General features: G+C 42.2%; 2 protein-coding genes across 9 annotated transcripts in view; one reads left to right on the forward strand and one right to left on the reverse strand.

The window, feature by feature from the left end:
• Positions 1 to 1,211, forward strand: part of UBAP2 (ubiquitin associated protein 2) — a 102,139-nt gene extending 100,928 nt beyond the window's left edge. For 7 of the 8 annotated variants that reach the window (XM_088792949.1, XM_074330648.2, XM_074330645.2 and 4 more), the window contains 2 exons: positions 33 to 224; positions 309 to 1,211. In XM_088792949.1, the coding sequence (XP_088649075.1) occupies positions 33 to 224; positions 309 to 404 (288 nt within the window). In that variant the 3' untranslated portion in view covers positions 405 to 1,211. The remainder of the gene's footprint in view (positions 1 to 32; positions 225 to 308) is intronic. The other variant, XM_088792948.1, reaches the window with a different exon arrangement.
• A 3,691-nt stretch (positions 1,212 to 4,902) lies between these two features.
• Positions 4,903 to 16,255, reverse strand: part of UBE2R2 (ubiquitin conjugating enzyme E2 R2) — an 86,177-nt gene continuing 74,824 nt past the window's right edge. Inside the window, exons 4-5 of the mRNA XM_019734336.3 lie at positions 7,733 to 7,867; positions 4,903 to 5,874 (exon numbers count right to left, since the gene is read on the reverse strand). Of these exons, the coding sequence (XP_019589895.1) occupies positions 5,655 to 5,874; positions 7,733 to 7,867 (355 nt within the window). The 3' untranslated portion in view covers positions 4,903 to 5,654. The remainder of the gene's footprint in view (positions 5,875 to 7,732; positions 7,868 to 16,255) is intronic.

Below are 16,255 nucleotides of genomic sequence, written 5' to 3' on the forward strand. Positions count from 1 at the left end.
CTGGCCCTCACTGTTGTCTCTCTGTCCTGCAGAGTTTTGACAAGCAGGGCTTTCATGCAGGGACCCCTCCACCGTTCAGCCTGCCCTCGGCCTTGGGCTCCACGGGGCCCTTGGCGCCTGGAGCAGCCCCTGGTTATGCACCCCCACCATTCTTGCACATCCTGCCCACCCACCAGCAGCCTCACTCACAGCTGTTACACCACCACCTTGCACAGGATGCCCAGGTGAGGCCGGTGATGGAGGAAGCACCACCCTGCCCTGGGTTGGGGCTTCTGCTCCAGCCTTGACAGCCTTCTTCTCCTCCTCAGAGTGGCTCAGGTCAGCGCAGCCAGCCCAGCTCCCTGCAGCCCAAGTCGCAAGCCTCCAAACCTGCCTACGGCAACTCTCCATACTGGACAAACTGAACCCAGAAGAGGGGTGGGATGGGACAGGGCTTACCCCGGGCAGGAGAACACATGGAGCCCAGTTCTGGGAGCCCTGTGCCCGTTCCTAGAATTCCTGAGACGTGTAATTGTGTCAGCGGAGCCTCTGTGGGGAGCCTGCCTCCCAGACTCGTCCTTGTATGTAATGTATTTATGTATGTATTTGTAAATGTGACAGAAGTCTTTGGGGAGGGAAGGGGGGCTGCTGCAGCCGCTACTCTTAGGTCTGCTCTCTCCCTCAAGCCCCTTCCCCCTTCTGCCTTGAGGCCTTCCACTCCCGGCCAGCAGGCTGCGAGGGGCAGAGTCTGGAAGGGCTGCTTTAAGGCAGTTGGATAATGGGATCAGGTACCAATGAAGAATCACGACTTGTGCTCTTGTAAACCATTGTTTTTCTTCCCTGTGTAATTACTTGATCCTTCTGTTTTTGAGAAACTGGTCCTTATGTCATTTGTCATCTTCTTTTCCTGCTAAATCTTAATCTGGGAATAGCAGAGATATCCCCCCCTGCTCAACATGGAAGTGTCACCTGTTTGTCTTATGAGTAGGGGCGTCTGCTTCTGGTCTGGTCTTGTCCCCACAGACTTGCCTTCCTCTGGCTGACAGTAATCTGAATTTGTGCTCAGAGATGTCCAGCCAGTCAGCTCCCCTTTTAAAAAATCAGATATGTTCAAAGAGAGCACGTCTCCATGCCAAGGCTCCTCTATTCCAGTTGTCCTGAACCAGCTGGGCGACTGATTCAGGGGTTTTCTCTCTTGCCCAAGCTCCACCTAATAAACTTCTGAGAGCATGCACGGTCTCTGTGTGGTCTGACTAAGGCGCAGCTCAGGACACAGGCTGTCTTCGTTACGCCTCCAGGGACTCAGGGACTTCACCGGGCTCATGTGCTCAGTCTTTCTGACAATAGGTGAGGGGACTCCTTTCTTTGCTGGGCTCGTCTCTTGCCACCAAACAACATCCATGGAGTGAAAAGGTATGTGATACGTCTGGAAAGACAGCATACCCTCCTGATGGACACAGTATTTATCACTTAACTTTGCTTTTCTTGCAGCTCCGTACCAGACTTACAGGATAGGCAGTCTCTTACGGGGCCTGGTCAGCAGAAATACCAGGGCACGGTAATTAATTTTCCAAAGGAGCAAAGATAAGAACAGAACACGGTTCTAGGCCCGTGAGAGTTTGAACAGCTAAAGCTTTGTTCTTCATCAACCAAATACAATCTTAATGGACAGTCAGGGACTGTGGTGGAACAGACGACTAGTAAGTCAGGGTGGTATCAAGTAGGTAAGTGGGTCCTGGGCTAAGCATCTACTCCAGAAAGGCCCATGCAACCGCTCACCTGCGACCAGGATTCTGACTTCCCCTCTAAGCCAGTCCAGCACCTGTCAGAAGACGGCAGAGCTGTTAAGTATTCTTGTGTGTCTGGCAGGAAGCAGGTCTCCCCACTTGTCCGTGGTACAACTATGCTCCAACCTGGTAGGCAGGCAGCTCAGGCCTAGGTGTTGCCCGAGGCATTACAGCCTCTCATTTCAGTCCTAAACAACACCTTCTGACTAGGCTAGATAAGCAAACAAGATGAGTGTTGCTTTAAGTATTGGTCAAATGGTTGTGCCAGAGCCAGCCAGAGTGGTAGTCTGTTTCTGCTTTCACTTCTAAAATTAATGGTCGTTTCATCAGATGGGACACGTGCAGCTGTTAACCCATAGCCTGGGATCCTGACCAGAACAAAAATAAGTTGCCTGCAACTGAAACTAAATGGGAACTTTAATAGAAGTTTTAGCAGCAGGAAGTTTGGAAGATAAGCGACAATGAAAACAAATGGCCTCCTAAGGAGGGCAGTGGAGCACCCCTGCAACCCTCCCACTGACCTACTTGCACTGGCAGATTGTGCCCTATTTCAGAATTAAGGTTAACAATGTGGCTATGTCTTTCATAGCCTTTCTTAAAAGATAATAAGGATCGGGGATGTTTATTCTGCAAGGCGAGCTAAGGCAGAATGCCATAAAAGGCAGGTCAGCAAGATTTGGTTATTGTTTGTTTTAATTTTTCAGCTGAGTCCTGGGCATAACCTGCAAGGGAACAGTGGAAATACTCAGACCACCTTTTAGTTTTAACACGAGAAAAGAAAGAAGAGGGTCATCCCATGGGGAAGTAGCAATACAGGTATATTTTATTTCACATTTTATTAGTAGACAGATGGGCAGAAAAAGACAAAATAAACCACTAACGGGGAGGTTCAACACAAACGCATCAGATAATCTTTTCTCATAAGTTAAACTGAAGAAAAACATCTACAATTTCAGCTAAGAAAACTATTAAAGTCAGGTGTGTCCTGCTGGTTTCAGAATAGTTGAAAATTGCATCTGAATCTTTTTGTAAATGTAAACCTTTTTATCAGGATGGGAGGGGTGGAGAGTTAATTTTCAGTGGAGAACTACACATTTTCCCCTTCAATTTCATATATATGTCCCCGAAATAAGGAAACCAGCAAATAAAGAATTACCAAGAGGAAAGAAGGGACTACAAAAAAAGTCTGGCTAATAGAAAAGAACTCTGGAATGATATGAAATAGAGGGGGGAAGACTTTGAGAAGCAACAACGGAATCATGATATACTTTCTCCACCCAGCCTCAAAAACACAGGCCTGAAGAGCACCCAGAGGCCTCTTAAAATCAAAAGGAATCTAAAAATGCAGGGTTTGGGGTTCATGTTACACCAAATGATCAGCACAACTAGAGTCACAAGGTCTGGCTTGAGCCTGAGATCTCCATTCCTAGTAAGAAAAGTGTTACATGCTCAAGTTTTCTTTTGCCACAGGATGTGTTATTCTCAGGACAGAGCTCTGGAACCAGCATCTGGGTTTCACAAGTCAGTGTGAGCTATCAGAATGTCTACCTGTTGGCAAAATCAACACACCCCAGTCTTTTCTGGAACTGATTGTACTTTATCAGAGGCAAACCCAGCCCTCAATAGTAACACCCCAAAGGGCTGAGAGGTACAACCACCTGGCTCTCTGGCTCCCTGAGTCAATGTGCAACAGATGCCAACAGGGCCTAATGGGACAGGGCTGAGCAGCATGGCACCTCCCACACCGCCAAGGTGCCTGCCCTGCCCTGGGAGAGAAATGCTTTAGCAGGAAGGGGAAAGAAAAGCTTAATTTCAGGGTTCCAAAAGAGTAAGACCAAGCTACTGGCTGTAAACGTGTGTGGTGGTGGTGGGGCTTATCAGGGCATCATGAAAGACTGGGCTCCAGAATATTTGCAGGTTATTTGGAAGCTATACTTAAGCGTGGGGAGTAAAAAGCTAGTTTCAACATCCTTCTGTGAGTTTGCAGTCAGAGTGTTTTGTCACAAAGGGCTGTTCTGTTCTCTGAATCCGACGAGTCACTAGATTCGGGTCCAAGTGACCCTGACCCCATGTAGTTTGGACAGATTCTGGGACCAGGCTCAACACTGTCCCATGTGAGCCATAGCACATTAAATGTTCTCACTTAATACTAGACCAAACTTTAGAGGCCAGAGAGGGTTGCTGGGAATTAGTCAGCAAACATTTGTAGAGTCTGAAGAGCGAATGAAAACCCTGAGATCAGAAAGGAAGGAGGAGCTAAGGAAGTGAGCATCACCTACTCTGTCCTAGGATCCATCCTACCCTGTCCCTCATCAACCCTTTTGTTCTTTCTGAGCTAAGATCTGAAGAAAAGGAGTTGACACTAGTGCGCAGGGATCTGAAGTAGGATTATAGTCTTTGCTGTATTTTCTTTCTAAAACCTGTGATTTTACATTAGAATGATTTTCCCCACTGAAAGAATACTGCCCTCCTCTGAACTGGCCCGCTCCCGCTCCCGTAAGAAGTCACCGCCAAGTTCTGAAGTCCCTGGTTGGTGTGAAGGCTGATGGATCTCAGTATTGACTGAAGTAACACATGATTGAGACCCGGGAAATCAAAGCGGCAGCAACTGCTCAGCAGGAAGATCTAGTGTCACCCAGACAATGCCTGCAGCCAGCCCCCTCAGCCCAGGGCACGCTCCACGCACAGCTTCTGCTTGTACTCCGCAGTCAGTCCATTGAAAGGAGAGAAAAGTCCAGGTCACATCCACTGAGGAAAGGTAATGGTCACTCGTGTCTCACATACATCCACAGTTATCACTAGCTCAATGAAAACCAAAACTTTAACACATGCACCTAGTATTAATACTGAGCAATTAAAACTGGCTGCTTAAAAAAAAAATCCTCATGGTAAAAGTGTATCTTTGAGGGAAAGGCCTTGTTAAATATATAAAACAGATGTTTTCTCTCCCAACAGTGGTCACCAGTAGTCTTCACTTTTTTCCCCCAGCAGCATCAACCAAAGTTGGCATAGTGACTTTTAACTTTGTTGCCATCACTAAGACTCCACACCACTAATCCCCCCCCCCCCCCCACTCTCTTCAGAGGGAGGGGAAAACAACTCTGCCTTTAAAATAAATAGCAATCAAGTGCTCAGGTCTATGTAAAGTATGAATATTTATTTCAGGCTTTAGATCCCAATCGATTTCAAAAAAACAAAATCTGATCTCTCTCCTCAGAGTACTGAGGCCTCTGTTAGGATGATTTCCTGAAGGCTGAAGGGGCTCTGCCCGTAGGAACACATTTCATCAGGCTTAGCACAAAGGCCCTGACGCCCACTGTAGCCCAGACTTAACAGGAAAGAAAAAATTCACCACCAGGGGGCTGAACAAATGCACACACACTAATGTAAATGGAGCAGCTAAACCTTGGCAAATTTTTTTAAAAGTTTGTTTTGTGGATTTTTGTGTTTTTTTTTTCCATTTTCTTTTGCTACCCAGCATATGCAGCACTTGTGAACTCCCAATGGGTTCTCAGCTTTAAACACATTAAATGTCTTGTGAAAGACTAATTCTTCAAGAATCTAAAAACAGACCAAACGTGTTTTGCTGTGAACACTTTGTAGACACAAAGTGAGGCCGGGGTTTGGGTTTAAAGAGAAAAAAAAAATCAATACAGTGATGAAAGGGTAAAGAATGCAAGAATTCGGACATACTGTGGAGGATTACCTTTTCTCCATTAAGAGGTCCATAAAAAGGAGCAAACTGAGATCCATAAGGGGAGTCAGCAGGAGCCGTGTTTGTTTTCCCCACCCCGTGATAGGTTTTGCTGAGGGGCCACTGCTGGCCCCCACCTGCTCCCCTCCCTTGGCCTGAGACGGCGGGGCAGTACAGGGGCGCCAAGGGCCACGTCACGACTCCTCGTTCCCAGAATCATCATCATCGTAACAGTCGGCATCTTCTTCTTCCTCATCTTCATCATCAATGTCGTCGTCGTACAAGTCGTCATAAAGCAAATCTGAGCTGTTGTCATTGGAAGGCACTTTAGTTTTGATGCAGTATTCTGCCAGCGTCGTGGGGACTTTCACTCCATCTTTTTCTGCTTCGGCTTTAGTGGCTGAAACCTGTTTCCTGCAGGGAGGATACAGTATGGTAAGTCTCTGTCCTGAAGATGGATTTATAGTTGGCCTTTCTAAATAATCGAGATTCCTATGACCCAGGTTTCTGAACTGAAAGCACTTGACAGCCTGTGCTACACCAAACGCTCTTGGCTGTTCTCAAGGACACTTAGTAATGACCTCAGACTTTTTCCCCACCTAGTTGTCTTTTAAGACCTGATGCCTCTCAATTTCCTGAATCAGAATATACATTCAAGCCATGTAAAACTACTTACAATGCTCTTGACAAGCCATGCTGTCATACACCTGTGTTTTTAGCAAACACGTTGCTCTCCCTGAAGAGGCTTTTCCCTTCCTTTTTTTACCTGAAAAATTCTTAATTATCTCGCCTAGGAACCCCATAGCATTATATATTCCTTCCACTGTGTCTTTAAGTTTCTCTAGTTGTGCTTATCACATGGTCAGTCATTTGTTTACAAAGGCGCTCCCCCAGGAGAAAGGCTCCTTAATGACCTAGCAGAGTACCTGACACAAAGCTGGTGAATAAATGTTCAAAGAAATGCAAGTATCTTGGGAATATTCATGCATTCGTCACTTACTAAATCCTACCTTTCCTTGAACATAAGGCCCAATCCTGTTTCACGAAGCATTCCCATCTTTCAATCCTCAATCCACTCGCGCTCCTCTCAATTTCTGTAGGTCCTTACTATTTACACTAACTGTCTTCAATCTTTGGTATATACTAGGCGGCTGGTACAAACAAAACACAGACGTCCAGATTCTAGCCTTGTAACCCCACTGAATGGCTGTGGATTAGAAGGGTGCTCTAAAGGTGTTTCCAGTGGGCAGAAAACTTTGAGAACTGCTTGATCTATATTATTCAGCTATCAGATGACATGCATTTCTCTGCATGGTTTTGGGTGTTTTAAATATATATCACAGGCATCATGCTTTTTGTCACTCAGACCTGAACTTAAATATCACCTTTGAGGAGGCCTGTTGTGACAAACTGCAGCCATCTCCTTCACATTGTCCCACTTGCCACTATCTAGTAATTCTTTTATTTTGCTCATCTTCCTTATTTGTATCATGCTGACTAGATTTATAGAGAGGGAGACTATATAAGTTCTGGTGCTTACTAAACTCCTATGCACATAATGTGCTGGAACTGTCCTTGGGACTCTATTTTAAGGGTATAAAAATACAACTGTAAGAACTGAATTTAGTACAATCCAAGGACACCACTGGGTACTATTATGAAAACCTTACGTATGTCCTACTTAGGATATGACCGAGAACCTAATGCCTTCTACTTTTTTTCCTTTTACACAGATGGAAAAACTAAAGACCCAAAAAGTTAACTGATAAAAGGTCACATGAAGTGTAGCAGAGCTAGGAGTAGATTTCAAGTCTCCTGATTCTTACTCTAGGGTTCTGTTAAACCATATACTGATGCTGCTGATAGTGAAGACACCCAGAAGATACTTGCTGCTCTAGTCACAAAGGCCAGTAAACAACGGGGCTTCGTTAATAAAAATCATGAACAAAAATACCTGGAATGTCTGGAATACCATGGGCGCTTGCTACACTTAATGGGCATGTGGAAATCCAGTTAATCATCCCTAAAATGATGAGGAGGAAGTCTGTAAACCTGACTGGCTTAGAACCCAAAAATCCTGGCCCAGGAACTCCGAGCTGTGGGAGTGCGACCTCATATGTGCTCTCTCAACAGCCAAACCCACTGGGCTCAGGCACAAATCTCCTCCCAGACAATCAATCTCATTGGGAGCAATGGAAGTCCAATTTAACCTCCTGCCTTGGTTCTAGGACATTACTTTGGTTCTAAGTATAAAGACTTGAAAGCACCTTACCTAATGATTTCAGCATATTCTTTGTCTTTTCCTTTACTGTCCCTCCATTTCCTGAACATAACCGAAGCATCCACATTGGCTGGGGAGAAGGTGTTGGGCTCATTAAGCAATGAGATTACACTTAACAGGATAGTCCTAGAAATTGGAAAAAAGGGTCAGCTGCAAATACTCATATTAACAGGATTCAAAAGTGTTCTTTCAAATTTAAGACTACAATATTTGAGACCTTAGGGAAATGGAAATAGAGTATCATAAAATTTTGTTTTCAGTACTCAGTTAGCTGGGAGACAAAAGCAGAGGAAACGTGAGTCTAGCATAGGATCTTCTTACAGGGCATAAAACTGTAGAAGGCACTGTCTTAACTGGCTATATGTTCCAATCTGCAAAAAGTGGAGGTCTGGAAGTTTTTCAAATAGCATTTTAAAAATTAAAAGGGTAACAGGAAGAAGAAAAGCAATTTTATTTAGCTTCAAGGCAATCGTTTCATGGAAGAGGGTAAAAATGATGCTACTCCATACATCCAATTCTAATCGTGGCTGCTGACAAGATCTAAAAAACAGTATTACATAGAAATGTATTTCTTTTCCATACTTTTAAGGGAAGAAATAGTTAAACAGGAAAATAGAGGAAAAAGAACTAGTCTTTGAATAACAAATCTTTATTCGAAATTTTTACTAAGTACCTACTATGTGCCAGAGGCACAAAGTGAGATGTTCGGTGTACAACAGTGAACAACCTAGATGTCATCCCTGAGCTCCCAGGGCTTCTAAATCTCGTGGGAGATATAAATAGGCAATTTTCATCCACAGATAAAAAACTAGACACCTTAATCGTGGGGAATAAAGTTTCTGTTAGATAAAATAACTGAAAGAGCACAATATTCCAAAATATTCCAGATTATTCCCAGGCTTTTTTCCCCCTAAAAGCTATGTGCATGTACGTAAAAAGAATAATGGGAGGAAAAATTAAATTTCTCTACCTTTTCTCATTGGTGCGAGGTTATAGATTGTGTTGTTGCAAAATAGCCTTTTGCTCCTGGCCCCAAGCAAAAAATAAAGGGAGGGAACCAGGCAATTAGATGTTTGATTTGATGAAACCTTTTCCTAAAAAGGGTAAAGAGTTTCTGTTATGTGATTATACAATATTATGACAAAGGCACTTTTAAAGAAAACTACCCCCATCTAGTTAAAATCTCTCTCTCTCTCTCTCTCTCTCTCTCTCTCTCTCTCTCTCTCTCTCACACACACACACACACACCTTTCTATTAGGTTAAGAATAACTCCTTGTCCCTCCTGCCAAGATCCTTCTGGATGTCTCCAAAAATTGCATTAAAAAGATTCAAAGAAACTCATCACTGCCAATAATGGGAAATGGGCTGACATAACATCCTAGAAGCCAAAGAAAAATGTAGGCAGAAAATTCCGAAAGGGTTACTTCAGAAGAAAACATACAAAACCTGTTAGAAAGTTAAGCAGGATAAGGACAAAGTGTGGTATAAAGAGGGGAAAAAACAGCTTTAATGGTTTAGATCAGCACTATACTTCCAACTTTCTGCGATGATGGAAATGTATAATCTGTGGTATTTATATGGTAACCACTAGCTACAGTGGCCACTGAGCACTTTGAAAGGTAGCCTGTGCAACTGAGGAACTGAATTTTTAATATTAAATAAGTTTAAATAGCCACGTCTAGATGAATCATTAATTGAATCAGGAAAATTTTCCCACGAGTCAGTTTCACCAAGTTGATTTTCTTATGTCTTAACACAGTGTGTATTATTAAAATACTATATTGGGAAATACAATTTTAAAAAATGGTGAATCATCCACTTCTACCAAAACAAGAAGGCACTTCTACCATGTCCTCCTAAATTGAAACATGATGCTTTCAGTAGCCGCAGGCACCATAGTGGGCTGTGATAACAGTTAACCCAGCAGGCTTTTGCTTCTTCCCTTCGTCTGGAATGCAGAATCTAGAATCTTTTTTTGTACAGGGAATCCATTCCATTGGTTCAGGTGGGTTTAAATGTCCTTCCCTCACCATCATGCCACACCTTCACACAAACAATCTATCTGTACCCAGAGCAGTAGACATACCAGCAAGTGCTGGCCAAAGGATTCTATCCATCTTGTCATGATGATGGGTTTGGGGATATACATGCAACCCAAGCCGGGGCAAATCAGAATCCTGGTGGGAAATACGATGGTTCCAAACTAACAGCAGAGAGGCAATTTTTATTCTTGTTGGATTGACAACTGATATGGAAAGCCTAAAGCTGGTAGCCATCTCTGTCACCAAGTGGTGAGAGCCTGCCTTGTAACAAAGCCAATATAGAACAAAGCAGAATTGGTATTTTTTCCTCAAAGGTTACAATTCAAAAGAATGTAATTCAAAAGCAACATCCTATTCAAAACTTCCCAACCAGTAGGTTGTGGATGGGCTACAGGTAAATTATGCCTATATTGATTCCCTCAGGCAGTTGGGTAGGTCGGACCAGGAACCACTTGAGCTTCTGCAACATGAACTTCTTTCTGGCCAAAGAAGCACCTTCCGTTTACTACATTGTGATCTACAAATACTATCATTCCATTTTTTCCCTATGTTCCATGACTGGAAAGGTTTGGAGAAAATGTCATACATAGTTTAAATTGCCTACCCTTGTACCAAAATAATTTAACACAGGCATTACACTTGTAGCACGGTAAACAACTCTGCAAGGTTAAGTATTCTATTTTTATAGAATTCAAAAGCTGCTAAGGCATTATTAGCAGAATGTATAAAACAGGCTTTTCTTTGTTGCCATCTTTTGTTATTGTTTGTTTCAGTGTTTAAAAATCTATTCATTTATTTTACTTTTTCAGAAGAAAAACAAAAAGCAGAAGGTACTGAGGGTTAACAATAGGTGAAAAGAAGGGAAAGAAGGACCAAATAATGAAACTTATCAAATATCGCCCAATGTAGAGATTATTCAAGCCCAGTGAAGGGATTGGTTTCCTGCAGATCATGAACAAGGGAAAGGATCAGGAAAACAGACACTCTTTCTTCGTCTCATTCTATCCATATTAAGTTCACGGTTCCAAATGAAGCTCTGGGTTTTAGCAATAACATGGAGTTGCATTTGTCTATTTAGACAATCCTGTGGCACTTGGGCATACATTTTTTGGATTTGCAGAATAGATTCTGAGGGCCCATCCACAGACTCTCAGTTCCATAAAGAAAAACTCCATTGCCCTTATGTACTGTAGGTATAGAACAGGTTTGGTTGTCCAAATCCAGTGGTGTCAACATGTGAAAATAAAGAACAGACCTCAACCAGTAAGAATTTGGGATACAAATGAGGGACAGAGTTCTTAAGTGTTTTCAACTTACTGCACAATTCCCATGATCACCACCATTCCGAGAGTTAGAGATACTCCCAGAAATAAATGTGCTCGCTCCACCCCCACTTTAAGCCTGGGCAAGGGCTATGGGTAGGAGTTTTTAAGACAGAGGATCTGGGCCAAAATAGAAAAATGCTAAGAGGATAAAGGAAGTACAGACAGAAGGATAGGAAAAGCACTCCTCGGAGCCTTCAGGTTCCTTTTGCCTGCTTCAGTATCTTTGTCAGAGATGGTTTAGCTATCTTCTTTTGAATATAAAATAAGTTTGTAAACAATAAAAACACCCAAAGAAAATGAAGACCAACTAATTACACACACACTCACTAGCAAATAGCCAACTAGCAAGTTGTAAAGTTCTACAGAGCCAGGACATGTTTAAAAAACCAACAAAACTAAAACATTTAAGGGAAATAAGAAATGAGAATTAGGCATATTTGACCCAATGTGTAATAATTGTATTTGCCCCTTTTTAACATATAGACAGTAGCCGGTGAGCTGGGTCTGCCCCTTTCTCTGTTACCCACTATGTCACCACAAGTATAACTTTAGCAGGGAGCGCAGAAAACTGGTCCTGTCACACAAAGCCATAAGACTTGGCTTGTGGGTCTCCCTGGAAACTAAGCAGGAAAAGTTTGGAATTTTGCAGAATTAAAGATTGGCATTTTTCCTCCAGTGTATACACATAACCTCCAAGCAGCATGTGAAATAGAAAGGGTTCATTCTTAAAAACCTAAATTTACTTGACTCTTAAAACACACATTCTCACACATAGATGGAGCTGCAGAAAAAGAGAGAGCTACTGATTGATTGAGACTCAGGTTTTACAGGCCTCGCATAATTTGATGGAAATTGATATATGGAGAAGCAAAGCCCAGCGCCTAACCTTCTAGCTGACCTGGGTCCTTTAATTTCTCATTTACATTATTTCAAAAGACAGACCAGTAACACCAGAAGATGGCCTAGTTGAAACTCAGTCCTCAATACGATTTCAAGATGGGAGAAGAATTTAAAGAGGACATGTGGCAAAAAAGTCTGTTATGACTGGGAAAATATGGTAGCTGAATGGGTCACGTATTACAAATAATTTTTCTTTATGCTGGTGAAGCAACTAACAAATGTAACGGTCCCTGCTGTGCAGTCCTGGAGCTGCTGCTAACTGGCACGTCCCTTAGAACACATGGTAGGAATGAAGGTCTCAGATTAAAATACACAAAAACACAAAATCAGAACATATGATTTAAATACAAAAATATAAAAATACACAAAGTATGTATTTGCACAGAATGAAAATGGCAAATCAAGTGCAAAGGGCTCTAATGTGCAAACATCAAGGGAGCAAATAAAATCATCCTGGCTCAGAACGGGATTTAGAGGAGCCCCAGGAAGAACAGGGCTGGAACCATTTCCCCTGACCTTGACTACTTTGCCACCCACTACTTGGGGCAGTTCCTAACTCCCTGCCCTTTCAGTGGCTTTATAGGTAAGACTAGACAACTCTACTCTTTGCTGACTAACACCTAGTCCTTAAAAACATCCCAATTCCATAAGGAACTCGCACACCCTTAAAATTAATCCCGGGCATATGGATAAAGGGCTGTGGCTCTTACAGAAAGTCTGTTTGCTTCCTCTAAGAGGAGAACTACTGAGCCTTTAGTGGACTCTAGTTGGTTGATGATCTGGATGCCTATAATTGTAGCATAACACCTTTTCCTTGCCAACTCTCACTATACACTAGGTCTTGTGATAAAAATTGACTTAGGCTCTTAAAGGTAACTGAAATGCCTTACACTTCTTCAGGTTCCAGAAACTTTCCATGTACAACTCTATTTTCTGAATTATGCTCATTGAGGTGCTGAATGAAAGACCAGAGCAGGTGGTCACGGAGAAGGCCAAACACATGTGAACATGGAACCACTTTCAGATACAGGAGTCAGGACCTTACCACAGGCTGAGCTGAACCTTATGCCACCTCCACTGCTGTCTTGCTACAGCCACCCATAAACTGGATATGGAGCTCAGAACCCTCAGTCTAACAACTGCTGACTCGAGAGAATTTAGCAGCAAAAGAATATCAGGGAAAATACCCGGCAACTCAAATCTTGCTGCTTGATGTTTCAGTGCCATAAATGACCTGTGAGAAATATGTACAATTTACAAGTCTAAGAAATCCCTTGCCTCACAACAAATAACACAGAAACAAGAGAGAAAGTATTTCACATCCACTCTAGATAGTGTTTTCCTGACTTTTCAGAGTTCCTCGGCACCACCCCGGGGGTTCCAGGCAGAGGTGGTTCCACAAGGCAAACAAAACACTCTGTGTCCCCCTAGAAATTCACAAACCAAAACCCTCCATTCACTCTCTCACTCCCAAGATAAACACATTGAAGGAACATCCAGTGATTCCATGGAGCTAAGAGACAGAAAGTCCAAAAAAGTAACAAATGATTTCCAATGCAAATATACCTTTTAGAGCTGTGTATGAAGACCAAAGGCGCAATCTGCGGGTAATTAGTGCTGGTTGTGAAGCCTCTAAACAGAAAAGCAGGCCAGGTAATCCCTGAGGCGGAGTCCAGGGAATGCTGCTAAACGGGCTCAGGTGACTTGAGGGCCCAAATGATGCTGGTACTCAAAGTGCCAGGTAGTTTTAGATGGGCAGGTTAGAATGAGAGGAGCTCCCTGCCCACAAGAGACTGGATTAAGTGAGAAACAAGTCCATCTTAAAAGAAAAAAATATTCAAAATATTTAAAGCTGAGACATGGCAAGTAATACAGTCTGTGTGTCTGTGTGTATTTATGCAGGAGAAGACAAAAATAAAGTAAGGTTAAAGGTTCAAATAACCAGCCACAATTGTGTGATTGATGTGTAAGGGACATAAGGTATGAAAAAGTAGTTATTTTGCTACTGATCATAAAAGATCCTGTGTAAAGCAGTGGTCTTAAAACTAATGTGTCCATGTCCACAGCAGTACATGAGGTATCACATCAGTTCTCCTTTTCCAGTCTCCCTTTCACAATTGCCCTTTACAGAAGAAATGCATACCTCCCATATATTCCTATAGTGCATTGCGCAGTGGTGATGAAACATCAGGGGTACAAAACAGAAAATTACAAAGAAAGCCAACTATTTTTCCCTTTTCATAAATAATTCTGTTAAAAGCACAGAGTGATGTTTAGAAAGGAGTATTCTGGTATGTGATAGAGTACAATAAATTCAGATACGTATAGACTGGGGCTGCTAAAGTATATTTTCATTAAAACGAACTCATTTATTCCATCTCTGATTACTAAGAAATGCATCATTCGTGAGGAGAGTCCCATTAAAGTAAAGCAGACAGTATAGGCAATATGTGGTGATTCCTTATTTCATAAACATAATAAACTTACGGCAAAGCTCCGTGCCTGATCTATCTACCTGAGAATTAGAATTCAGAGGCATGATGGTTGTCAAGGTGAGATGCATCAACACATATATTTGAATTAAAAAAGGGAGTCACTGACTTTCTGATTTAAAAATATACTGGCAACGTGTTGAAATCCAAAATATATCTATTTTCTCTATCCTTTCTAAGTATATTGGATTGGACAAAGTACCTAAAGGGATGAGTAACCAGCATAATCAATAGTTATTTGATATGTCTTGAACAGACAGACTCTTTGGGATACACTTCTCAGAAAGTGTGAAGTAAATAACTTAGTAAAAACTGGGTAAGAAATCCTCCTGCAAGTTAGAAAGATTCCAATTCTTTACTTTTGACAAAAGTGGAGATCCTGATCAAGTTACTAGCTTTCAGAGCATTAAAAATTAACAAAACGATTTTATAAATAAATGGGAAGAACAGATCAATCTCCTGTGCAGAAGAATTTGAAATAATTTATACAGATATCCTGGCCTCAAGAAGAACTAATTCCCCACTCCTTGAAGTGTGGGCTGCACCTATGACTTCCTTCCTTCCAAAGAGTACCGGACTAAAAGGGGGAAAAGACTGACAACAATGGAGAAACCCTAAAACCAGTCTCAGCCAGGTAATGAATATTAACATCAACCGTGATAAGTCATGTTGACAGTATGTAGCCTTGATATAACATGATGAAAATGTACAGCTGACCCTTGAACAACATAGGGGTTAGGGGCGCTGACCTCTGCACAGTCTAAAATCCATGTATAACTTTTGATTCCCCCCAAACTTAACTGCATTTGTCCCTCAGTATCCACGGAAGATTGGCTCCAAAACCCCCCATGGATACCAACATCTGTGGATGCTCAAGTCCTTCTATAAAAAGGTGCAGAACAACGAATGCAGACAGTAGGCCTTCTGAATCCGTGCATTCCTGAAAATACTGGTTTTGATCTGTGGTTGCTTGACTCTGCAGACGCAAGACCCAGGGATACGGAGGGCCAACAGTATATTTATCGAAAAACATTCCATGTATGAATGGGCCTGTATTCAAACCGTGTTGTTCAAGGGTCAGCTATACTTTACCTCTGTGGTCTTCCTCCCCAATACTCATAACCCCAGTCTAATAATTAGAAAAACATCAGAAAAACCCCAATCGGAGGGCATTCTACAAAATACCTGATTGGTACTCCTTACAATTGTCAAGGACATCAAAAACCAGGAAAGTCTAAGAAACTGTTACAGTTGCCCAAGGAGACATGCCTAGTAAACATAATGTGGCATTGTGCGTGACATCCTGGACTAGAAAAATGACATTAGGTAAAACCTAAGCAAATATGAAAGAGTATGGACTTTAGTTAATAATAATGTGTTAATACTGGTTCACTAATTCTAATAAATGAACAATACTAATGTTAGATGTTAATAATAAAGAAAACTGACACGTGCAGGGTATATGGAAATTGCCTGTACTTTCTTCACAATTTTTCTGAAAATCTAAAGCTGTTCTAAAATTTTAAGTTACGTTAAAAAAAAAAAAATCTTTGGGGGTGGTCAGTTGGCTCAGTGGTTAGAGCGTGTTGCTCATTAACAACAAGGTCGCAGGTTCGAGTCCCACATGAGCCAGTGAACTGCACCCTCCACAACTAGATTGAAAGCAACAACCTGACTTGGAACTGAGCTGCACCCCCCACAGCTGGATTGAAAAACGACTTGACATGATAGAAAAACACTGTTTCCTAATTAAA

This window comes from Rhinolophus sinicus, chromosome 16 (assembly GCF_057876585.1).
Source record: "Rhinolophus sinicus isolate RSI-liver-muscle chromosome 16, RSI-T2T, whole genome shotgun sequence".
Lineage (NCBI taxonomy): Eukaryota > Metazoa > Chordata > Mammalia > Chiroptera > Rhinolophidae > Rhinolophus > Rhinolophus sinicus.